The sequence below is a fragment of the Rosa rugosa genome, chromosome 5 (assembly GCF_958449725.1).
Source record: "Rosa rugosa chromosome 5, drRosRugo1.1, whole genome shotgun sequence".
NCBI classification, from domain to species: Eukaryota; Viridiplantae; Streptophyta; class Magnoliopsida; order Rosales; family Rosaceae; genus Rosa; species Rosa rugosa.
In genome coordinates, this window is record NC_084824.1 from 37,426,741 (window position 1) to 37,453,021 (window position 26,281).

At 38.4% G+C, this 26,281-nt stretch overlaps 2 protein-coding genes and 1 pseudogene across 5 annotated transcripts; 1 reads left to right on the top strand and 2 right to left on the bottom strand.

Annotated features, from left to right (window-relative positions):
• Positions 1-233: 233 nt before the first annotated feature.
• LOC133712835 (VAN3-binding protein) lies at positions 234-3,387 on the top strand. 3 transcript variants are annotated; one of them, XM_062138952.1, is made up of 9 exons: positions 234-481; positions 582-785; positions 895-969; positions 1,174-1,242; positions 1,353-1,707; positions 2,258-2,425; positions 2,570-2,639; positions 2,737-2,785; positions 2,972-3,112. In XM_062138952.1, the coding sequence occupies exons 1-8, from the start codon at positions 467-469 to the stop codon at positions 2,750-2,752; spliced, it is 972 nt and encodes a 323-aa protein (XP_061994936.1). In that variant the 5' UTR covers positions 234-466; the 3' UTR covers positions 2,753-2,785; positions 2,972-3,112. The 3 variants fall into 3 exon arrangements, with proteins under 3 accessions (XP_061994936.1, XP_061994934.1, XP_061994935.1); XM_062138950.1 differs by having other exon boundaries at positions 238-481; positions 2,570-2,619; positions 2,972-3,387; XM_062138951.1 differs by having other exon boundaries at positions 238-481; positions 585-785; positions 2,570-2,619; positions 2,972-3,387.
• Positions 3,388-3,726: 339 nt separating this feature from the next.
• Positions 3,727-26,281, bottom strand: LOC133712834 (mannosyltransferase APTG1-like; annotated as a pseudogene).
• Positions 12,952-15,366, bottom strand: LOC133712591 (uncharacterized). Of its 2 annotated transcripts, XM_062138702.1 has the most exons (6): positions 15,228-15,366; positions 15,032-15,142; positions 14,286-14,353; positions 14,088-14,150; positions 13,775-13,888; positions 12,953-13,686 (listed from the first exon to the last, which is right to left on the bottom strand). In XM_062138702.1, the coding sequence occupies exons 3-6, from the start codon at positions 14,331-14,333 to the stop codon at positions 13,276-13,278; spliced, it is 636 nt and encodes a 211-aa protein (XP_061994686.1). In that variant the 5' UTR covers positions 14,334-14,353; positions 15,032-15,142; positions 15,228-15,366; the 3' UTR covers positions 12,953-13,275. The 2 variants fall into 2 exon arrangements, with proteins under 2 accessions (XP_061994685.1, XP_061994686.1); XM_062138701.1 differs by lacking the exons at positions 15,032-15,142; positions 15,228-15,366 and having other exon boundaries at positions 12,952-13,686; positions 14,286-14,423.

The window sequence follows — 26,281 nt, forward strand, 5'->3', positions numbered from 1 at the left end:
GCTTGGTTATCATGCCTTTCTTTTCTTTTCTAGGCTGTTGTGGTTAGGGGTTTTAGTGTGGTGGCCCTGGCCAGCTCTAGCAAGCTTAACCCTATCTTAAGCTCCCTTCATGCTTAGCCTGAGTCTATGGTTTTCATTTAAAGGTACAAAGTAGGGGCCTCTTCATTCTCCTTGATCATTTTATCCAACAAGTATAAGTTATATAGTGGTTAGCATGTGTTTTCTCTCTCTTGGACATTTGGGTACCCTCCAAGTTCCCTTCTTAGCACCTGCATTTTTTTATATATAATCCTAAATACCCTTTCCAACTGTAATATCTCATCTGTCCAATTTCTTTTGGAGTAAAGCTTTGGGTGTGCCATGAGAGGACTGGAATATTTTGTACTTAATTACTTGGCATTCCCCTTTTGAATATTATTTAATTTCCACATTTTTCTGAAAATTTGCATCAAAACGTGGACCATACATGAATATAATGATGGTGAGTTTGATGTCTATATAAGTAGTGTACTTGTAAGCTTAAGATTTCTATATAATTGGCAGTTCAATCTCTCAATCTGTTGCATTTATCTGGGAAGTAGCAGCTTTTAGATCCCAGGTTCATGGATTCGAATTTCAGCCCAAGCCCTACGGAGGCACATCCTGATACGATGGATTTTCTGTCTCTTGCATGGTGCAATTTTGCAGTACAAGCTTTGCAACCAGTGCAACAAGACCACCAATCTCTAGTTTCATTAGATGATCCAATTATCAAGTTTGAGAGCCCGAACATGACTCAAATCACGGTAGGCCAAGTTAATTCATTTAGCATGGCATTTCAATACTGTGAACATTTTAGAATTTTATTTTTGCCGACCATGAGAATTTTTAACGGAGATATTTTGCGACTTTCAGAAGTTGGACAAGAATGCAAAGATGGATGGTGCAGATGCCAAGCCTTTACCACCATGGAAATCTAATGATGTAAAGGTAAGCATGTGTAAGTTGATAAACATGAAATATTCGGGTCACATATCTATCAGGTATGTTCAATTGTCTATTAATTACACCGCATATTAACACATAACATCGACAACCTGCCATTTTTGGTGACAGAACATCATTTGCTTATGATATTTCATTGATAAGTAAACCAAATTTCATGCATAACATCTGTTTGTCTTTCTTCATTAGTCATGGATATGGATGCAACAAGCCATGCATCCAGAATTGAACTACAACAGCTATTTCCGAAAGAAATGGGTAAGTACTTTGTATTACACAACATCCTTCTCTATATATGATAAGTGTGTATTCACTGCTGAATTTTTTACGAAGAAAATGCTTTAGCAAAGAATTATATTACATTGCAGCTGTCATGGAAGATAGTGCCATTCAAGAACATGTCGATCAAGAAGTGGCTGAAGGAGATTAAAGAAAGGCGGAAAGAGGAACACAGGTTGCAAAGAGCTGAAGTCCATGCAGCTATATCTATGGCAGGTGTGGCAGCAGCGCTTGCTGCCATTGCGGCTGAAAGCTCTGGAAAGAATGAGAGCACTGTTAAGGAAGCAGCTGTGGCTTCTGCAGCTGCTCTGGTGGCAGCCCAGTGTGCAAAAGTTGCAGAAGCAATGGGAGCAAAGAAGGAACAGATCAGCAGTGTAATAGGTTCAGCCATGAGTAGTACAAGTGCAAGTGATATCTTAACCCTCACAGCTGCAGCTGCAACATGTAAATATCCTATCCTTCTCCAGTTTGGTTTAATGCATAAAAAAAGGATTCTGGATTTAATCAATCACTCAACCAGCTCCTACAACAATTTCCAACTTAACATTATGCACATTAGATAACTTCTATCATTTCTACCAAGTAGTTGTGATTCTTTTTTCTTAGACTTGTGTATATTATTTTCTTATGTCTGTGATAATTGTCCATGTGCACATAAATTAAAATGACTGGTAAAACAATCAAAAAGCATTTGCAATTATTACTGGTGAAGAAATAGCAGTAAACATTTGCAATTGTCACTTGATGTCAATAACAATAGATACGATCACTGAAAAAAAAAAATGAGCAGGCGCTTCACAGAAAGACAGTTCTCGAAAAATAAAAAATAATCACATGTTTTTTTTACAACTTGCACTTTACAAATAACAGCATCAAATCATAAAACCTCCAGGAGAAAAAGTCATTTATATCCTACGATGTTATTGTCTAATATGACTCGACATTTCTTCTGTTTAAAAAGAGTCATTTCTTTCTGTTTTGTTTGTGTATGTAGCATTAAAAGGAGCAGCTACACTTAAAGCAAGATCAGGATGCAAGAATATGCTACATGGGGGTGCACCTGTGCTGCCCATCGAGGAGAGCCATGAGGTTGACTTCGACTTTGAAAAGTGTAGGTCCATGCTCGGAATGGGTGTGCACCTCAGCATCGAAACACCAGATGGTTTGTATTCCAACTTAATGCATCTACATTTTCTGACAAGAAGGGTAGCGTAGTTATCCTAGGTTCTAGTTTATAATTCCTAGGACAATATCCTGATTTACTTATCTATATGCTAATAGTACATTCAAAACTATCTGTTAACAGGGAAGTACATGGTCAGATCAGTGTCCGTCATCCTAAGCAGTGAAGCCAAGGTCAACTTAAAGCTTAAATTGTAACAGCTCTATTTTGTCGTGCTGCATAGTAAAAGCATGCCCTAATTGCGGTTTAACAGAGATCTTAGTTTGAACTATTCTCAATTTCTTATGTAGGTTGTTCTTAAAATAAGGAAGCTCAGTCTGTTGAAAAGCAAGCAGGAAAGTAAGTCTGCTACTCTGTTTCATATGTATTTATTAGTTTTCAATGTATAGTAAAGTTAGATTGCTATGGAATCTAACCTTTTTTCAAACAGTTGGGTAAATTGTAAGTCTTGATAGGTTCGCAGCCACATTAAACTGAAGAGGACCAATTTAATGTAGTGCAACAATCATCTGTGTTTTGCTATAGGTATCATACTGGACATGCATGCAGAGCTGTATAAAGATTCAGAGGCAGAGACTGGTACAGGTTATCTTATCGTCTTGACAACGAGTAAGGGGACATTCAAACTTGACATGGAAGATGACTATCAACGTTACACGACATGGGCCACTACCATTAATCATATGCTGATGCTCTCTACTTCATTATCAAAATATCATCTTCAGTTCTACAAAAACTAATGTCACCAGCTATTACTATAATCAATTTGTTGCACCGATGTGCATATCTGTCCTGTTTTATGTAATTATCATAAGTAAATTCATAATTCCTGCTTAACAGATTTTTTGTCGCTATCATAACAAGCTCATATGTTCCCAGAGCAGAGCTACACTAACAAATTCAGAGATAATAAATATAGGCAAATACTTGTGATTAATTCATATTAACCAAATAGTAATAAATAATAATAATAATCTTCTTCCTCTTCTTCCAGGAGAGAGTAAATAGAGAGTGAAAAATGGCTTACATATAAGCATTCAATTAAATAGTCTAGAACAACTACCGAGTAAACATTGTACCATATCTATATACCATGTCTCTATCACTTAAATGAGTCCAATACTATCAAAAAATAACAACTTCTTTGGACAAAATCAAAAATAGCATCTACAGTGTAATGCCTCCAACTACTTTTACCACATATTTAGATTACTCGTCTAACATAAATGTTCAACCAATTAGCCAAAGCTCTGATAATTTTTTTTCCCGAGGTTGACAATAATAAATTAATTAATAAAAGTTTGAGGTAGGAAAGAATTGTTACATACTAAAGAAGATCTGAAGTTGATCTCCACTGAGGCAAGCACGTCACCAATTAGTCCAAGCTATGGGGATTTCGCTAGTTGAGGAACAACTGAAGCCAATAACTTCTTTGCCAATTATATCAGTGCATAAACAATAATCAGGAGCCTGTCAAAGCATATACAACGACTGATGCTTGAAGATCACGATCCACTTTGAAGTGAGCATGGAAAAATCTTTGTATCTGTATCGGTGATCAGAACAGAGCAATTTAAGAATCGACTATTTAACTAACTTAGAAGTATTAATTGAGTCGAAGAATCTACCTCCTTGAAAGAATGGGAGACTAGAAAATCCCGTAACTTCTTTTCTTCCGAATCAAATAATACAATATGACTCGGTAAAGACCAATTTTTTGCAAATTCTGATGCAAACCCTACAGGATCCATCATGAATTGATCTGATTCGTCTGGGATTCCTTTCTCTTCACTGTTGACAAAATTTTGAACAATGCATAAGCTACAAAACAATTATATTAAAGGCTTCATGGAAAGAAGAAACAGTTCCAGCCAAATTGTCAAATTCCAAACCTCGGGGTGCAGTCTAGAAATCGCATTGGAAGGTTTCGGTGCACAGTAGAGTAGTAAGGTGTGGCGTGGCAAGGCATTAGAAAAAGTATGTCTGTGACTTTTCCCTCGACCACTTCATTGGACAGATAGTAAGTAACATCTTCAGTTCCTCTCTGTTCACCATATTTGAAATTACCAGCGGAAAGAGAGGCATAGGAAAATTAACTTGAAAAAAAAAATCAGAGAAATTTTCTCCTTTAACTACTCGATTAAAAGATACAAAGAAGGTGATGTAAGACTAAAATGGACATTATCATTTAAGTTCTATAAAGATCTCAACAACTTGTCATTCACTTGCAGACTAAGCAATGGGGAATCAATTAACTTAAATTCCAGATCACCTAGTTATTGTGTATCAAGTGACTAAGGTAGGATATCTGATTCAGTATGGAAAATGAATTATAAATTAACAATATGCATCTAGCAATATATGGTTTGTACTAATTAGCTTCCTTTATGGGGGGAGGTCTAACCCTAAGTCTAACCATATAAAACCTGGTCCCTGCACTCTCATTGCTCACCAGACATTCAGTAACTCGTCCCATAGAGAGATATAGCAGTGAGTAGTGTAGAAGATCAGTGTTTGAAGTTCAATGGCCTCTTCAGGTTTGTTGACTCTTCAAGAACACTTCATATGTTCATGTTATTGCATATGTATCTGAGTGCTTTACATTCACAGGATTGTATCTATGTTTTTGTGTGTTGATTTACTTTATGACAATGGTTATAAGATTACATGTGGTATCAGAGCCACACACACGAGGACTTAGATCTAATATGGTCTTTGCAGAAATCTCTTTTATATATGCATATTCTCTAGGATTTCATTTTGCAACAAAATAAATATGTGAGAATTTTTATAACAGGCCAAGACACCTTTTTGTCAAGGCCTACCTTGTTATCCACCAACGAGCACACCAACACGGGTCTAAATAAACCCAAAGGTTTAAAAGACAATTAAGAGAGCTGGACTCTCTTTTGTGGTCAACGGTCATTTTCTGGAGAACTTCGGGGCTTAGGGTTCATATCTTTTCAGAAAGGGGTTTTTGAGTTAATTGACTTTTACATCGAATTGCTATGTTCTATGGCCTCTTCAGGCTGCTTCAATTATATGCTGCAATATATTTTTGCTTCCGCTAACATGTTTTATGCAGCGCGGGATAGCGATCGGGTCAGTTCTCTTAATGCTCTGAAAGTCTTTTCTATTCTTTCAATTCTGCAACTATTGATCACTTGTGATGGATGATGAGATAATGAATTGGTATTTTTTCAGAATTACAGATATATCTCATGCTCTTGATATATTGTTCATATCTTATGAACTGTGGAAATTCCGTGTATCGATCAATGTTGTTGACTGATTTTGTTGTCTGTGATGATTGATTAAGGATGCATATATATAAGGCTTGTCTCCCAGATTAATTTTTTTTTTTTTTTTTTTTTGCATTCTGTTGATAAGATTGATTTCATCACAGGTACAGTTGGTTGATTATCAGTTTTCTGATGATCATGCAGAAAAGCCAACAACTGGTTTTGAGTTAATGAAACTTTCAGAGGCACATGTTGCACACAGCAAACTGCTTCTGAACTTTTCATTAACCTTGTGGATACAAGAACCAGGAAATTGTGTTTATGTCTTTTAGCGCATGAATGTATCTTACACATAAGGTTTTAAACTTTTATGTTTTAAATGGCATAAGCAGCACACTGCAAATTAAGTTTAAATGCATTAGGTTGCTAGGTCTTTTCTTCTTGCCATTACAGGTGTTGACTGACCTTAGCAAAAGGCATTTTTATTTAACTTGGTTTTGTGATACAGAAAATAAGGGATGCCATGTTATTTTGCCACTACAGGTATTACATGGCATTGAGTATACAGGGACTAATTCTATGTATTATGAATGTCTGCTTGATTGTTTTTTTGCTAGTTTTCCATTTGTCCTCAGCCTTGTGTTTGCTGGTTTGACATAATTCCCGTGAGACTTAAGCGAAACAAAAGAACTTAAGAACTTTTTTATTTTATTTATTTTCAGTTTTGGGATCCTCAGGCATTAGCCTTGCTACCATTGAACCACTGACTGGTTCAAATTTCAAGAAATGGAGGACAGACATTGAAATATATCTAGGACTGCTGAATATAGACATTTGTCTAACTGAAGATGCACCTGAGCCGATCACTGATCAAACATCTGACCTTGATAAAGTAAAGGCCCAGGAGTGGATGAGAGCCAACAGAATGGCTAAGCTCATTCTGAAGAGAGCCATGAGTGAGACAGTAAGAGGGAGTGTCCCAGATGAGGGAACAGCCCAGGATTACCTGAATAGCATAGCTGAGATGTATCAGGAAAGTGAAAAGGCTGAGACTGGACAGCTTTTGGATTCTCTTATCACTATGAAATATAGTGGATCAACCGGAATAAGGGAGCACATCATGAAGATGATTGAGACAGCTGCAAAACTGAGAGATTTGCAACTTTCCATTGATGACCAGTTTATTGTGCATATTGCACTAAACTCACTACCCTCAAAATTTAGCCAGCTGAAGACTGCCTACCATACCCAGAAAGACAAATGGTCTCTTAATGAGCTCATTGCCATTTGTGTTCAGGAGGAAGAGTTCCATAAGAGAGATGTGACTGTGAACCTTGTGGGGAAAAATCATGGCAAAGCTTGGAGGTTCAAAGGAAAGAAAGCTGCTAGCTCTAGTGACACATCCAAACCTAGCACCTCAGGTACCAAAACAATTACTACCTTGAAACCTAAGAAAAACACTGTCTTTAAGTGTTATTTCTGCAAGAGGGAGGGTCACATGAAGAGGGATTGCTCTAAGTATAGGGACTGGCTTAAGAAAAGAGGTAATTACATAGTCTTATCTATTGATATTAATTTAATAAATGTTTCACCAGATTCCTGGTGGCTTGATAGTGGTTCACCAATACACGTTTCGAATTCTATGCAGGGGTTTCTAAAGTGGAGGGAACCAAGAAAGAGTGAACAAAGAGTCTGTGTCGGGAATGGTCAGAGAGTAGCTGTGAGAGCAGTTGGAGTAGTTCGTTTAGAGTTAGGGTCTGGAAATTTTTTGGATTTAGACAATGTCTTTTATATTCCTTCTTTGAAAAGGAATCTTGTTTCTGTTAGTCTTTTGATGAGAACAAATTATTGTTTTTGGCTAAGTATTTCTGAAATAAAAATCTCTCTGCATTCCAATTATATTGGTTCTGGTGTTCTTATTGGTGATTACATTCAGTTACTTTGCTCTTATCCAACAATTAAACCTGTGCTAGTTTTAGAATCTGTTGAAAATGTTGACAAAATCGTTGGAGCCAAACGAAAATTTTCAGAAAACTCTTCTTTTCTGTGGCACAAAAGACTTGGACACATTTCCATTGAAAGAATGAAAATTTTGGAAAAACAAAACCTTCTTCCTAGTTTGGATTATACAGATTTTGAAACATGTGTTGAATGCATAAAAGGAAAATTAACTTCCAACAGAAAAAAGGGTTCAACTAGAAGCTCGAGTCTTTTAGAAATCATCCATACAGACATTAGTGGACCATTCAGGGATACAACTATCTGTGGAAATAAATATTTCATAACATTTATAGATGATTTCAGTAGATTTTGCTATGTATACCTCATGAGTGATAAATGCCAGTCTCTAGAAAAATTCAAAATTTTTAGAGCAGAAGTAGAAAAACAGTTGGAGAAAGTAATTAAGGTAGTAAGGTCTGATAGAGGGGGAGAGTACTTTGGGAAATTTGATGAGTCTGGCCAACACATGGGACCATTTGCAAAATATTTGCAAGAGAATGGGATTGCAGCCCAATACACTACACCAGGCACACCCCAACAGAATGGGGTAGCTGAGAGAAGGAACAGGACTTATCAAAACATGATTAGGAGCATGATGTGTGCTTCTGGCCTCCCAAAATTCTTATGGGGTGAAGCATTGAAGACAGCCAATTACCTCACCAATAGAACCCCTAGTAAAGCCATAACCAGTACACCTTTTGAACTGTGGAATAGCAGAAAGCCAAGTTTTCATCACTTGCATGTATGGGGTTGTAAGGCAGAAGCAAGACCCTATAATCCTCAACTTGGAAAACTTGACAGTAGAACTGTGAGTGCCTTCTTTATTGGTTACCCTGAAAAATCCAAGGGTTTTAAATTTTATTGCCCTTCACACACCACCAGAGTTATTGAAACCAATAGAGCTGTGTTCTATGATGAAATGCAGCAAAACCAGTCCCTTGAAGATTACATTTTTGAGTGTGAAGAAGGCTTAGAAATCAGCAACGTGCCAATCACCTCCACTGTCCCATCAGATACTGTTTTTCCCTTAGCACCAGCTTTACCTACTGTTTTGCAAGAAAACCAACTTGAATATGAAGAAGAGGCTGCAGAACAATTACCAGAAACCGAAACCCAAGCTGAACCTGAACCGCAAGTTCAGCCAATGCCCCAAGTCCAACCTGAAGCCCAAGCACAATCTGCAGCACAGCCACAAGAGTTGAGGAGGTCTGGAAGAATGAGAAAACCTGCAATAAATGCAGATGAGTTTGAGGTTTATTTACAAGAGGCTGAAACTGATTTTGGGGAGGAAGATGATCCTCTCAACTACAAGCAAGCTATGGAAGGTGAAAATGCACAAAAGTGGGGTGAAGCCATGGAGGCAGAACTGAAATCCATGGATGATAATAATGTATGGGAGTTGATTGAAGCAACTGAAAAACAAAAGCCAATAGGGTGCAAATGGGTCTTCAAGACAAAGAGGTGTGTAGATGGCTCAATAGAGAGATATAAGGCAAGATTAGTAGCCAAAGGCTTCACTCAGAAGGAAGGAGTTGATTTTAATGAGACATTCTCACCTGTATCAACGAAGGATGCATTTAGGTTGATCATGGCCTTAGTTGCCCATTTTGACATGGAACTACATCAAATGGACGTGAAGACAGCTTTTCTCAATGGAGACCTAGAGGAAGAAATATACATGAAGCAGCCTGAAGGTTTTATTGCACCTGGAACTGAGCACCTGGTGTGCAAATTAAACAAATCCATCTATGGATTAAAACAGGCTTCAAGGCAATGGTACTTGAAGTTTGATTCTGTAGTGAGTTCTTTTGGCTTTGTTGAAAACATGGTAGATGAATGTGTCTACATGAAAGTGAAAGGCAGCCATTTTATTTTTCTAGTGTTGTATGTTGATGACATATTATTAGCAAGCAGCAACCTTGCTTTATTGAATGAAACCAAGAAATTTCTGTCAATGAATTTCGACATGAAAGATCTTGGTGAAGCTTCATATGTTCTAGGGATTGAGATTAAAAGGGATAGGAAAAGACACTTACTTGGTTTATCTCAGCAAAATTATATCACCAAGGTCTTGAAGAGATTTGAAATGCAGAACTGTTCTGGAGGAGATGTCCCAATGGCCAAGGGTGATAAGTTGACCAAGTTGGAATGTCCTTTGACTGATTTGGAAAAGGAAGAAATGAAGAACAAGCCCTATTCAAGACTTGTAGGGAGTCTGATGTATGCACAAGTGTGCACCAGACCTGATCTTGCTTTTGCAGTAGGGATGCTTGCAAGATTTCAATCCAATCCCGGGAATGCTCACTGGATAGCTGGAAAGAAGATTTTGAGGTATTTGCAGAAAACCAAGCATCACATGCTTGTTTACAGAAGAGTCGAAGATTTGGAAGTCACAGGCTACACAGATTCAGATTTTGCTGGGAATTTTCCATCATCCAAGAAGTCTACTTCAGGGTATGTTTTTATTTTGGCTGGTGGAGCTGTGGCCTGGAAGAGTGTGAAGCAAACTCTAACTGCAACATCAACCATGCAAGCAGAATTCATTGCAATCTATGAGGGTGTATGCCAAGCATTCTGGCTGAAAAACTTCCTGCTGCAGACTAAAGTGATAGATTCTATAGTCACTAGACCCTTCAAGATTTTTTGTGACAACACAGCTGCTGTATACTTCACAAAAAACAACAAGAGGTCTACAAACTCAAAACACATAGACTTGAAATATTACAGTGTTAGGGAGAGAGTGAAGCGCCGAGAAATTGAGATTGCCAATGTTGGCACTCTATCTCAGCTGGCAGACCCCTTTACTAAAGCCTTGCAGATTATTGCTTTTCATAAGCACATTAGCAACATAGGGATCTTAGCTAGTTTTGATTGCTAAGAACAGTGGGAGTTGAAGTTGTTGTTTTCCTTTACTTTATGATTTTCAGTCATGTCCAAATCTGGACATTCTTCTATATTATAATAAAGTATCTGAACTTCATGATTAAGACCATGGCATTGATTCATTCAGAATAAAAAAAAAAAAAATTTGCAGTTGTGTTTTCAGTTCAGTTCATTTTTGCTGCAGCCTAAATTTGCTCATTTGATTATTCATTGAATTCTTCATATGAGTGACATGTTGCATGTTATATTCTGCATACATGTGAAATAGCTATTTATCAGTTATGGTTGTTTTTCAAGATGACTGAAACAACATAAAGCATCCTTACAGATTGTGAGAAACACTTCCAGATTACAGCCCCTTTAAAAATCGTGTTTCTTGAGGACCACAGCATTAGAAATTTTGATACATTTTTGTGACTCTAATGCAAATTACAGGCATATTGTTGTTAGTGGTTCATGTGGCGTGTGGCTGCTACATGAGTGGTTGTGAAAGTCTTCCATTCTGTTGAATTGGAAGCTCTTCCATAGCTCCATGTTTTGGCTACAAGCTGACAGAGCCTTGCATCAGATTTTTTAAGTTCTTGATTTCCATTTTTGTGCACTAAGGAACTGATTGCTATATCTGAAACCTTGGCATTCTTGTTGAGTGAACTTTATGATATGTCCAAGTGGGAGAATGTAAGACTAAAATGGACATTATCATTTAAGTTCTATAAAGATCTCAACAACTTGTCATTCACTTGCAGACTAAGCAATGGGGAATCAATTAACTTAAATTCCAGATCACCTAGTTATTGTGTATCAAGTGACTAAGGTAGGATATCTGATTCAGTATGGAAAATGAATTATAAATTAACAATATGCATCTAGCAATATATGGTTTGTACTAATTAGCTTCCTTTATGGGGGGAGGTCTAACCCTAAGTCTAACCATATAAAACCTGGTCCCTGCACTCTCATTGCTCACCAGACATTCAGTAACTCGTCCCATAGAGAGATATAGCAGTGAGTAGTGTAGAAGATCAGTGTTTGAAGTTCAATGGCCTCTTCAGGTTTGTTGACTCTTCAAGAACACTTCATATGTTCATGTTATTGCATATGTATCTGAGTGCTTTACATTCACAGGATTGTATCTATGTTTTTGTGTGTTGATTTACTTTATGACAATGGTTATAAGATTACAGGTGATCCCTCAAATAGATAATTAAAACATTGATGATAGAAGTAGAATAGTGTTTAAGTTGGCTAGCCAAACACCAAACATATACTACCCAGCTTTTGTGGTTATCAAAGAGCAAACAAACTACCTGATGAACCAAACTCATATATAAGGCCATTGGAATATTGGTAGCGAGCAAGAAAAAGATGGCCAACAGCATTTTTGCAGAGACTTTATTATGGTAATCTGCCGATTTCTTCCTTTGACCATTTCCAGAAACTGATGTTTTTAATGCAGTTAAAGAGTATCCAGAGAATATCAAAGCTATCGGAAGCACAGGCAAAACAAACCTATAACTCAGAATCAAAGTGGAGTATTAGTTGCAAATACAAAAAAAAAGGTCAAACAGTCACATTTATTTGTATAAACTCATATACCTTATGAATGAATAGGTACCTGAATTCTTTGTGGCCTAGTACACTATAAAGTACCAGAACCTATGCAATAAGGCCAGAAAGCTTCCATTGTTTCGACTGCACGATGCCAGCTATAGAAAATGGTAAAAAAGAAAATACCATGACAGAAAATCCCAGAGTGAAGTACCAGTGCCACTTGTGAGTTCCATAATAATCTCCACCAGAGGAAAGAAAATTGAATCTTAGGAAATTAAGAGGTACTAAGACCCATGAGCCGTACATCAATCGATCTATTAAAAATGTAAGCCCAAGCACCAGGACCCTGAAACCAAAAATGAGTACAGAAAACATTCACATAAACGCCACCAGGCACACAATGACTGACATGATACAGTTCACTAAAAATTTGTATAAGTCTGCACAACAGCTACAGTCATTTTGCAGATGTCACACAATTGTGAGCTAAATATGGTGACAACTTAAATGAAAATGATGAAGACTTCAAACGTCTTATGCCACATAATTCGTTGGTCTTATATATTATCAGTAGCTTCCACTATTAGAAAAATAGGTACTTTCACACGGATGGATTCTGTGTGAATACATTGAAATACACACGGAAATCTGTGTGTATGGGCAGTTTCACACAGTACAGTCACAGATTCACAATTCGTATGTGTTGCGAGCGTTGCTAAACCATTTTCACACGGAAAGCTTGTCCGTGTGAGCTATATTAAGTGGGTCCCGTATGAATCCCAATTATATTAACTTCCAAATTTACAAACATTTAATTGAACTGTAGCATCAATGTTTCACACAGACAGCATCCTACACACAGATGATATAACCGTGGGTTTCTTTCCAAAAAAATTAAAAAAAAAATTCTATTAAATAAAATTATACAACAGAAAGTTTAAAGATACAACCCATCTTCAAAAGCTTAACTATATTCTTCAATATATACAATGGTAACTGCTGCACTAGATTAATAACTCCTAGAAATTTTTAGACAAAAACATACAGAATCTAGATGTCATTAAACCAGGATCAAAACAACAAAAACATGATTAAGTTAAGAGCAACAAACATCATGATGAAGTTAAAGAGCAGCAAACATGGCTGAGCAAATCATGTCCTTGGCATTTCCATCAAGTCTTGCATTTTTTTCATGTTCTCCATCATCTGTAGTTGATCAGCTCTTATCTTATCCAACTCTGCCTCACGTTGTTTTTCTCTCTCAGCAACTTCATTCCTTTCCCTTGCAGATTCAATTCTCAATCTTTCAACCTCCATCAATGCTCTTGCAGACACACTTTTTTGTTCCTCCACAGCAGCCCTTAGTTCCTCCACCTCTTTTGAAATCCCTTTGTTTTCTGTATGGATAAAAGGAACATCAGCCCATTTATATCCCGTTCCCATTCCTCTAACTCGGTTCCTCCTCTCAACACCAAACACGTCAGCATATATATCTTCTACAACCTTAGAGGTTATTTCTATGTTTTGGTTAGCTTTCTCTGCTTCTTTTTGTTCAAAGATAAGCTACAACCATTGAATACAAACAATCATATTAAGCTGCAGCAATTTCAATTATAATGCAAATAATTGTAGTCAAATTTATAGTACTAACCACAGCTTGTGTTGATGCTTCATCAATGTACTCTGTTTTAGATCCCTTCTTTAGGTGGGTTATCTTGAATCTCTCTTTACGGTTAGGCGGTGCATCCTTTTTGTTTTCTACTTGCTGCCAAAATCAGTACTAGTTAAAAATAGGGTGTTGGTGCAATTAATGCAGATAGTTTATTATATAATTAACCACACACTTACATATAGAAATATATAATAAACTGGTTTTACAACTGAAAAATTTAGAAGTATGAAATCAATTAGGCAGTGACAGTGACAACTCAAAAATAAAAAAGCAAAAAAAAAAAGGCAGTTACCTGGGAATCAAATGCTTTCAAGTTCAGATATTTGATCTTCACAGTCCATTGTGGATGAGACACCTGATCCATAAATTTCAGCGGTATGTTTGGTATCAATAATGGACATGTAAAAAGCAATCCTCTATATAAACAAAAAACATAGTAATACATTGAAACAAGAGTGATAAGAAACAATAGATAATAGCAATTTATTACCTTTTCGAAGTACAGTGAAGCCGTCATTCCAAAAACTTTTGGCTTCATACTAGAACTGTGATAAATTCCTGCACCCAAAGAGAAAATATTGCCAAGTTGGTCGACTACAAACGACATAACTATGCATATCTCTTAACAAATCACAACAAAGAAATGGGAGGAATACAGCAACGAAATCAACATTCATTATCTTTGTATAAGGGTGGCTTCCGGTAGCCTGATGACACTCATCCATAATCATCAAGCATACTGCTTCTATGGTCAAAAATGCCTTTCTTAAGGCATCCAAAAGAATCTGAGGCGTCATAATAGAAGTATGTCATGTGCCTTATGAATAGTAAGATATTTTGAGAAGCTAGTTCAAACAAATTACACTTGTTAAGACTTTAATGGCTCTTTTCAAATGTGGTTCTCACTATGCTAAAAACAGAAGGGGAAATACAGATATAAACTCAATAATCATGCAGAAAAACTAGAAACAAAAGGATTAACAAAATGAACTGTGATAAATTATACTACATGATTTCTGAACAAATTAAGTAATTTCTCATAACTAGCTAATAAGCAAAGTGAGCACGGATCAGCTTGTTACTTCGTCAGCAATAAAAAAGATGCCATCTTTCAAATCTCAACGGACTAAGAATGTTGCAGACAGTGCAAAGATAAGGAGCACTGACATATAAGCATGAACATCAACCTCATTAATCTAAACTACTGGTCAAGATTTTCAAAAGAAGTAAACTTACATCACGGGTTTTAAATTCCTTTTCCCAATGCTCCTTATCCCACGCAACAACCCCCTTGGCTCCATAATACTCCTCTTTAAAAGTAGTGTGTTCTTTAATAACCTCAAATTGCTGGCAATACCAAAAGCCATTCAGTTCAACAATCTTTGAGACAACCAATGATCCACATTACCAAAAGGGGAACAGAAAAGAGTACCTGACGAACAAGATGAACAGTTGGGGCCAAGAATATGATCAATTTGTTATCACCAGATGACTTGATAGCTTGCCAATTTCATCAATGAGCATCACAGCTATGTGGATTAATACCATCTGCTGACAATGATCAAGTGATTAACACAACCCACAGAGCATCGTCCACAATGCTTTCATATTCATATTTGGAAGTCTGATCAATAATGATTCATATCAAGCATCAGAAGCACAACATTACAACACAGTATGTATATTATTCTCAGTCCAACAACACCCCACAAAACAAGTCTACGAACAAAGAAAAGTACATTTCAAAACTACCAACAGCCAATTAAAAAGTTTGAATTCATTAGGCTGCATCACATGAACTCCAAGCTATTGCATCACACAAACTCAATACATTGCTAGACTGATCAAAATATGGAAAATGCTATCCGCCTCTAGTATTTTCTTTTAACAGTTAGTAACAGCCTTCACTAATTTGTCCATTGCTTAACAAAAGGAACAGCCTTTCAGACTTTGTAATCATATACTACTTCATGACCATGATTTCAACCTACTATAGGTCCAAGCAATTAAAATTTCACACCTTACCTCAGCCAAAAAAGCAAATCACAACTTAAAATTTGAATCTGCGAGTAAAAAATAAAAGCCCAAAACAGAAACCAAGTAAAAAGAGATCGAGAACAGACCCAAGACATGGACTTTGAAGAATCAGAAATTGAACCCAGAAAGTTTTCTGCTTTGCTGCTTAAGGAAGAGACCAACCAAGAGTTCGAGGCTGTTTGTCTGAAAACCCAGAAAATCATGGAGATGTTTATGAGAGATAGATCGATTGAAAACCTAGAAAGTAAAAACCTAGACAACTTCTTACTGAGTTACAGTCGAGGAGAGCGAGGGCCGTCGACGCCTCGACGGTCGAAGAGAGGGGCTGAGAGGGGGAGGCCCATGGAGAGAGAAAGGAGAGACGGCGACAGCGGCTTCGGCTTCGGTTTCTCGACTCTCAGTAATTGGCAGATTCAGTGGATTTCAGAAGAGAGATGAGAGAAGGAGGAAGAGAGAGGTCGGAGGCGTAGAAGGAGGAAGAGGAGGTCGGTTGTTGGAGTGGTGTCGCGGTGGTTAGGTTTTGGGAATGAAAATTGACGGAGTGTGGGAAAACGGTACTCTGTGTATAAACTGAAAAGCAAAATTTGATAAGCTGAACGCTGATATTAGAATATTATGCTTTTACATTTTCACACGGAATACAGTGGGTAAATTAAAACTACACTTATTTGACATGACTAAAAGCTGGTGTTGGAATCTTATTATTCATATTTTTACACAGATATCCGTGTGAAGCAATATTTCACACGGAAAACAGTGTGAATTTTTAATTTACACTCTGACAAATTTAGAAGATTCTCTGAATTGTAATTTATTTCACACGGACTCCGTGTGTAAATTTGATTGAAAAATATTAGGTCCCAGTTTGAACCTTATGTAGCCACAATAGTCTGTGTGGAAAATATATACACACTGATTTCCGTGTGTACTATAGCACTTTATACACGGATAATTGTCCGTGTGAACCTCTGTGACAACATGATCCGTGTGAAAGGACCTGTTTTTCTAGTAGTGTTCAACCGTCAGCTTTATCATGTGTATATCACATTGCATAATCACCAAGAACATTTGCTGCCACTCCTAAACCCTATTAGAGTGACACCAACTCTCTTTGTCTCCATAATTTCAAGGTAGCTCACATAATTAGTATTGTGTTTGAGGACAAGCATAAATTGACAGAAATATAGAGAGAGTAATAATTCAGAGAGAATGGAGATTCATGTGTGTTTATTCATCTCATACAAGAGGGTATTTATAGGAATACATTACAAGTGTGAAAGCTCAAAGATAATATCAAGCTTGGTATCAACTTGATTTACAGCTGCAGCTCAACATGATAGCTGTGATGATGATAATTGCCATGTTTGTTGCCCTTTGGCATAAAGCTTGTCACACAAGTCTCTATACCTATATTATACACTCAAGTACCTTATCTATACACTCAAGTGCCTATTTATACATGATATAGACATTTATACTATGACTCATATATACTACAATATGATTCATGTATACTACAACACTCCCCCTTGGATATTTCATGTTTAATAGCATTGTCTAGGCCGTGCGCTTCGAAATTGCCTCGTTAAAAACCTTGCCAAGTAATAAAACCCTGTGGGAAAAAACAACCTTGGTCGAAGGACAAAAAGAGCACAACGCGCGTTTGAGTGTGGAGTATGTTTCTGGATACTCCCCCTGATTTAGACTTCCCTTGAAGATCATGGGAGTTCGGATAACCTTCTTAATCCGATGCTCTTCACATGTTTCTCGAAAGGGGTTTTTGGTAACGACTTAGTAAATAAGTCCGCTACATTATCCTCTGATCGGATTTGATTTACTTCAATTTTTAGAAGTGTTTGCTGTTGCTGATTGTAAAAGAATTTCGGTGATATATGCTTGGTATTGTCGCCCTTGATGAAACCTAATTTCATTTGCTCAATACAAGCTGCATTATCTTCATAAATGCATGTGGGCTCATTTGTGGTAAACTTCAAACCACAAGTTTCTCGAATGTGTCTATTTATAGACCTTAGCCATATGCATTCACGCACAGCTTCATGTAGAGCAATAATCTCTGCATGATTTGAGGAAGTAGCAACAAGGGTCTGTTTTGTAGATCTCCAAGATATCGCCGTGCTTCCCATGGTAAAGACATAACCTGTTTGGGAGCGACCTTTATGAGGGTCAGAGAGATACCCTGCATCAGCAAATCCCATCAAAACATCATTATCATTTTGATGGAGGGGAGGAGGAGAACGTCGGTCACCATGGATAGTGTCACCGGCGTCTACATTACGGAAGATGGCTTTTTGCCTCTTGGGGTCTGATCCCATGCTTCCGTCTTTTCTTTTCTCTCTGTAGGGATAAAACAAGCCCATATCAATCGTACCTTTTAAGTATCGAAAGATTGTCTTTATGCCAATCCAATGACGGCGTGTTGGCGCAGAACTATGTCGAGCTAACAAGTTCACTGCGAATGAGATATCCGGTCTTGTGCATTGAGCTAAATACAATAATGCGCCTATCGCACTTAGATAGGGTATGGACGAAACGGATCTTTTGTGGGCTCAAGACTACGGCCGATCATGGGAGTACTTACAGGCTTTGCTTTATCTTCATTAAAGCGCCTTAGTAATTTTTGAGTATATGCTGACTGATGGATCATAATCCCATCACTACGGTGCTCGAGTTCTATTCCGAGGCAAAACCGTGTTTTCCCAAGATCTTTCATCTCAAACTCGGATTTCAAATATTTAGCAGTTTCCTTTAACTCATCTAGAGTTCCAATTAGGTTCATGTCATCGACATAAACTGCTACAATGGCAAATCCGGAACTTGTCCTTTTAATGAACACGCAAGGGCATATTTCATTGTCAACATATCCCTTCCCAATCAAGTAGTCACTTAGACGGTTATACCACATCCGTCCGGATTGTTTCAATCCATATAGTGAGCGTCTTAATTTTATTGAAAACGCGCTCCGTGGTTTAGAGCCACTTGATTTGGGTAATTGAAGTCCATCTGGAACCTTCATATATATCTCTGAATCTAGATCCCCATAGAGATATGCTGTAACCACATCCATAAGCTGCATGTCAAGTTTTTCGGAAACTACCAAACTGACAAGGTAGCGGAACGTTATAACGTCCATTACGGGAGAATATGTCTCCTCGTAGTCGATTCCAGGGTGTTGTGAGAAACCTTGCGCCACAAGGCGGGCTTTGTATCTAACAACCTCATTTTTCTCATTACGCTTTCTAACAAAGACCCATTTATGGCCAACAGGTTTTATATTTGGTGGTGTCAGCGTTATAGACCCAAATACCTGTCTCTTTGTTAGTGAATCCAATTCATTCTGGATCGCATCTTTCCATTTAGACCAATCTGCTCTTCGTTGACATTCTTCAACGGAGCGAGGTTCGATATCATCGTATTCTATAATTCCTTTTGCAATATGATATGCAAATGCATCATCAATAGTCATAGAATTTCTATCCATCATCACATGTATACTAGTGTAATTCATGGAGATCTCTCTATTCTCTGGATTTGGTTCTGTCATTGGAGCGTCCTCCAATGATGTCTCTTGGATATAACCATAGTCCGGAATATTCTCATGAGATGGATTATTTGTATCGATGATTAATGGATTATTTTGTGCCAAACTCGCTTTCTTCCTTGGGCGAGAATCCATCGAACCTATGGGCCTCCCGCGTTTCCTGGCAGGAGCCGTGGGCCTAGCCAATGTGTCACCCATAGAGGGGATGTTGGCGCCATTCTCATGTACTCTTGAGATGACATTATGTCTTTTAGGGACATCAATCCTTGCAGGTACATTTGCAGCAGGTATGCGTGATCTCGTCACTTTAGCGATATCAGAAAACGCATCAGGCATCGATTCTGCTACGTTCTGAAGATCGAGAATTCTCCGCACTTCTATTTCAGACTGTACGGTTCGGGGATCAAGATGAGACAAAGTGGGGACAAACCACGACAATTCCTGTCCTTTTTGTTGAACATTAGTGTTCATGTCTCCCCCTAATGACGGGAAGACTGTCTCATCAAAGTGACAATCCGCAAATCTAGCGGTAAATAGATCACCTGTCAAGGGTTCTATGTAGCGGATAATGGTTGGAGAGTCATAGCCAACATAAATGCCTAATCATCTTTGAGGACCCATTTTAGTGCGCTGTGGCGGCGCAATTGGCACATAGACTGCACACCCAAATATGTGTAAGTGTGAGACATTTGGTTCATACCCAGTTACCATCTGGGACGCAGAAAAGGGTTGTGTGGCAGTGGGTCTTAGACGAATAAGCACAGCTGCGTGCAATATTGCATAGCCCCAAGCAGAAATAGGGAGATTGGTGCGCATAACCAATGCCCTAGCAACCATTTGAAGTCTTTTAATGGCAGCTTCTGCGAGACCATTTTGGGTATGTACATGAGGGACATGGTGTTCAACCTCGATCCCAATGGACATGCAATAATCATCAAAAGTCTTTGATGTAAACTCCCCAGCATTGTCAAGACGAATTGACTTAATAGGGTGATCAGGGTGGTGAGCCCTTAACTTAATGATTTGTGCTAGGAGTTTAGCAAATGCAGCATTTCTTGTGGATAAGAGCATGACATGTGACCAACGTGTCGATGCATCAACCAACACCATAAAATATCTAAATGGTCCGCAAGTTCGATGGATAGGTCCACAAATATCACCTTGTATTCTTTGCAAGAATGGTATATTTTCTTTAGTGTCCTTTGCATAGGATGGTCTCAATCCTACTTTTGCTAAAGAGCAAGCTTTGCAAAACGAATGATATGCTTGAGAAGTAATTCTTTGAACCTCTCTTGGGTTCGTACTTCTTTTCGTTTTGAAGAATGGATGTCCGTGTGAAGTTTTTAATATACGGATCATCATATCACGACCTGGATGTCCCAAACGGTCGTGCCAAAGCCTGTATGTGTCAGAATCCCATAAATTTTCATTCATGACATGGTTGGATTCAATAGTGGTTGCGTACAATCCACTAGAGCGACACATAAGTTTCTCTAATACTCGTGTATTTCCGTAGTTATTAGAGGTGATGCAAAGGAACTCTTGTCCATTCTCACTATGTGTTTCCACATGAAAATCATTGGCTCTTATATCTTTAAAACTCAATAGGGTTCTTCTAGCCCTTGGAGCATATAGAGCTTCGGTGATATTAATATTTGTGCCATTTGGCAACAAAAATTGAGCTGGTCCTCGACCATGAATCAATTGTGATGGTCCTGCCATCGTAGTTACTGAAGTTTGACTAGGCGTCATCCATAAGAATAATTGCCTATGTCGTAATATAGTATGTGTGGTGCCACTATCAAGAAGGCATTCCAATTCTCCCGAAAACATACTGAAAAAATAAAGTTCGGAATATTAACACATGTCCATGACATTGAATGATAATGCGATACTTTATTAATAAGGAAAAAGCCAATGATTACATCAAAGTTTCCAAAGTCTATTCCAAAATAAAATCAAACTTATACAAATTGTAATTGCTCAATCCGTTTGGTAATTCCAATGAAATATGACCAGGGAAGTAGAGAGATGTTGGTGGAGCGAGGCTCGCTTAAATACCCCGATCTCAATTACTATCCTAGACATCATACTTCATTAGGTACGCCACATGAGAAAGAGTTAATACAATTGTCATTTATTGACTAAGGCACATTTGCCGTTTTATTGGAAAATAGAAAAGACTATTCTAATCAAAGTCTGCGGCATCCTCGTGCTCTTCATTTACAGCTTTGAAGTCTTCTATGGTGAGATTGACATCTTCACCATTTTCTTCTTCAACAAGGTTGGCTTCTTGCTCCCTTGTTTCCCTGTACTCCTTGTAGCGTGCAGCTAGTTGAGTACTTGCCTTGCATTGCTTAAACCAATGCTCGATTGAACCACACCGATGACACATGTCATTGTGGTTGCCTCCCTTGATTTGAGGTGCAGGTGGTGCACGTTGTGGATATTCCCTAGGCGGGTTGTTACTGCTACTACCACGGCGTATGGTGCGACCTCCACGGCCCACAGTGTTACGGCCTATGGTGTTGTTATATCCACCTCTCCCACGTGTGTAGTTACCACCACGTGTGCCCGCACTATAGTTGCGGCTGCCTTCTTTGTTGGGGCGGTTATATGGACTCGTTCGTCCTTCATGTCCCCTGTTATTAGGGTACACATGTCCCCTATTAGTAGGGTATCGCTCCTTGCGCCCTCTCTTGGGTGCATTATAATTCGCCTCATGAACGCTTTTGGTTCCAACGGGCCTTGAATTATAATTCTTTACAAGGATGTTGTCGTGCTTCTCAGCTACCGACAAAATATTGATGAGCTCATTTAACTTTGTAAGTCGTCCAGCATTAAATTCAGTGCGATGCTGCTTTGATAGTATAATTGCTGAGACGGGGAAGGTGGAGAGAGTTTTCTCAATTAGCTCTTCTTCTGTGAGAGGTTTTCCACAGAACTTCAGCATGGCCTTTAGGCGAAGAGCTTCTGAATTGTATTCAGAAACAGACTTGAAGTCTGAGAAGCGTATATTGTTCCACTGAACCTTCAAGTCAGGGAGGAGGGAATCTTGGATATTACCAAAGCGCTCTTCTAGCGCTGCCCATAGGTCCCTTGCATCTTTGATGGACATATACTCTAATCTGAGTGCTTTGTCCATATGGCGTCGCATCAAGATAATTGCTTGTGCATGCTTTATGGATGTTCGTTGGAACACAAGGCCCGCAATTGGTGCCTGTATGATGGGCAATATCCCTTTCGATGTGAGATGGTTCTCAACGTCGGCTCTCCAACTATGGTATTCCAAACCTGTTGAGTCAAGGATTTGAAAATCGAGTCTAGGTTCATTCGACATCCTGAAGATAAGAAGAAAAGATATATTAGTTTCAGAGTTTAAACTTCCACGAAAACTAAAGTAATCAGATTTCCGAGCTATGCTACCAAGAAATCAATTTCCAAGAATATTTGGATTAGACCTAAACAATGATGTTTAATAGGGTCATAAATCGATGCTCGCGGACGCTCTTAGTCCGAATATTATGAACACTCTTAGTTCATTGGTCACGAACGCTCTTAGTTCGTTTAGCGTGAATTTCTATAATTCCGCTTTTTGATTGTAAGTTCCCGATAAAAAGAAAGAGGAGAAAAATGAATAAAAACTCAAAAACGAGAACTTTTAATAAGCAATACCTCGAAATAGTGTTGTCCGAAATGACCGAAAAGTTGCAGGAAAAGTGTCCCGAAAGTCGCCGGAAAAGTGCCCGGAAAGTTGGCGGAAAAGTGTCCCGAAAGTCGCCGGAAAAGTGCCCGGAAAGTTGTCGGAAAAGTGTCCCGAAAGTTGCCGGAAAAGTGTTCCGAAAGTTGCCGGAAAAGTGTTCCGAAAGTTGCCGGAAAAGTGTTCCGAAAGTTGCCGGAAAGTTGTCGGAATCTGTCGGCAGATGCTAGGCAGCGGCTCGGCAGCTGCTAGGGAGCAGCTCGGCAGCTGCTAGGGAGCAGCTCGGCAGCTGCTAGGCAGCGGCTCGGCAGCTGCTAGGCAGGTGCTTCGGCAGTTGTTCGGCAGCTGCGCAGCAGGGCTCGGCAGATGCGCTCGGCAGGTCTCGGAAACTTTCGGCAGGTGCTGTCGACAGCTTTCGGCAGGACTCGGCAGATGCGCTCGGCAGGTCTCGGCAGGACTCGGCAGGGCTCGCTCGGCAGCTTCTCGGCAGGACTCGGCAGGGCTCGCTCGGCAGCTTCTCGGCAGATCTCGGCAGGACTCGGCAGGGCTCGGCAGGGCTTCGACAGCGGTTCGGCAGCGGTTCAATTTTTCCGGTGGCCGGTTCAGGCTGTTTCCGGCCGGTTTTGTCGTTTCTGAAACCGGTTCTGGGCTTCTTGGAATAAGGGTTTTGATATGTGCTAGGGTTTGGAGGTTTTTTGTAGGTTTGGCAAAATGGCTTTAATCGGATTATGAACTTCCTCTATTTTGACAATTTCGATTCTAATTCTAGAGCAATTTCGTGCTGATAACGTGTTTGAGGACAAGCATAAATTGACAGAAATATAGAGAGAGTAATAATTCAGAGAGAATGGAGATTCATGTGTGTTTATTCATCTCATACAAGAGGGTATTTATAGGAATACATTACAAGTGTGAAAGCTCAAAGATAATATCAAGCTTGGTATCAACTTGATTTACAGCTGCAGCTCAACATGATAGCTGTGATGATGATAATTGCCATGTTTGTTGCCCTTTGGCATAAAGCTTGTCACACAAGTCTCTATACCTATATTATACACTCAAGTACCTTATCTATACACTCAAGTGCCTATTTATACATGATATAGACATTTATACTATGACTCATATATACTACAATATGATTCATGTATACTACAACATATTGTTTTTATTTGCATCACCTTTATTGATAATTTTTATTAATGGCATTACACTAATCACCAAGGACCTTTAAGCTCTTACTACTATGACAGTGAATTTCTCACTTTATCACATCATTTCAATATTGCACTCAGACCTCACTAAACTCAACGTCAAACAACTCACCATTTATTATTATAACTTGCTTCCTTCAAACTTCTAAGTAGAAACAAACATGAAAAAACAACTATGAGAATCACGTATTCTAGGAGCATAAACAATTTAGGCGGAAATTATCATTGTAAGCACTTCATGTAAATTAGGTATTCAAAGGAAAATGGATAAATACCTACCCAATAGGAGCCACCTCCAAAAATATGAATCTGAGTTTATCGCGTGACACAAATAGCTGAAGGAGCCCAACATAAAGCCATATGATGGCACTTGTTGGTCGAATAGCACAAGCTAATGCAGCAATAAGCAAACCCCACTTTCTAGATTCCAACGGAACTTTGCTGGAAGAAGGCCTGATACAGGGCCAGTAGTACAAGCTCACAATGGTAAGAACAGTCTCCAGACTATTCGATAATGTACGAGTGAGACAGAAAAACATAAACCAATTTGTCAATTGGGAAAAAAGCTGAGACCAAGTTAAGTACATCTTGTAGCACAAACAACTTGATGTTTTCAATACTGCAGTGTAAAGTGTACCCATGAGCTTGACATAAAATATATAATTATTCAAAGAGTAAAGAAGCTCTCTGTTATACAAAAGGATACAGCCCATTTTGCAACCTGGTCGCCAAAGAGGATGACAGAGAATTTGTACAGGTATAAATCACCAAATGCAGAGAATAGGGACTGGAATAGCCGAGGAGCCTTGACCTACAAAACATATAAACACAACAACAAAAAAATGAAAACTTTGAAAGAAAACATGGAGAAAAGCAATTACTTCAAGCACCTAAATGTCATCTACTAATGCGATATGAGTAGCAAGAAATCAATGGCAACCTTACCAGAAGAAAATGAAAATTCTCATGTATCTTTTGAATCACTTGAGAACAATTCATAATGGCTATAGAAATGTTTATAAACAACTACCAAGATAATATACGCTGAAAATCAATGCATTTTGTCTCTAGTTTAGAAAATCAAAGATAATACAAAGTTTACTATACAAATAAGCTAACTCGACTAATATACTTCGGATCACAAAAGGTAGAACATCTTAGCAAATACTTACACTCCTTACGCACCTCATTCTTCTTACTCTCTGACTAAAGTCACAAAATACCAATCCAAATTTTACATAAGATAATTGAAGACCTGAAATGCTCATACTATAAAGACATAAAATCTGTTGCAAGGAATTAATAGAGAACTACTACAAGGATGGGTTGTTCACTCTACTGGTCAGCTTAGCATAGACTTCAAAGCTAAAAATGATCGCGTTACACATAAATACAAAGAAATCTTTTGCAACAGCTTTCGTTAAGAATGTAATGATGACATGCATTGTGTGGGTTTAAAGGCCATTACCATGAACCATGGGGTATCAAGACCTAACAAGGCAAGCACTTTGTAAAGGAAAGCAAAGAGCAAAGGATGCAAGTAGCTACGAATCCCCTTCTTCCACTCCCACGTCAAATGGCCAAACCTGTCATTTAGAAATACAAAAACCCATTTCAGCATTTTGTTTCTATCATCCTATTTCGGCATTTATAACAACAAAGTGAAATCAGTGATATTCTCAAAAAAAAAAAAAAAAAAAAAGGTGAAATCAGTGTTACCCAAAAGTGATGCGGTGAGCAACTTCAAAAGTTTGCCAATGCTCATCTGGGTTGAAATAGGTCTGAACCAACAGAGCATTTACCATTCGAAAGGCCAAGCAGAAGAGATAAATGTTCTTGGGTGAGGCTAGCAGATCAAACTGTGGGCCTTCCTTTTTTTGTTGTTGTTGTGATTTTGTGGGAATTGGGTTTTGGGTCCTGTGTGTATTTGCTGATGATGAAACTGCAGAACTCTGTCTTTGCCTCATTGCAATATG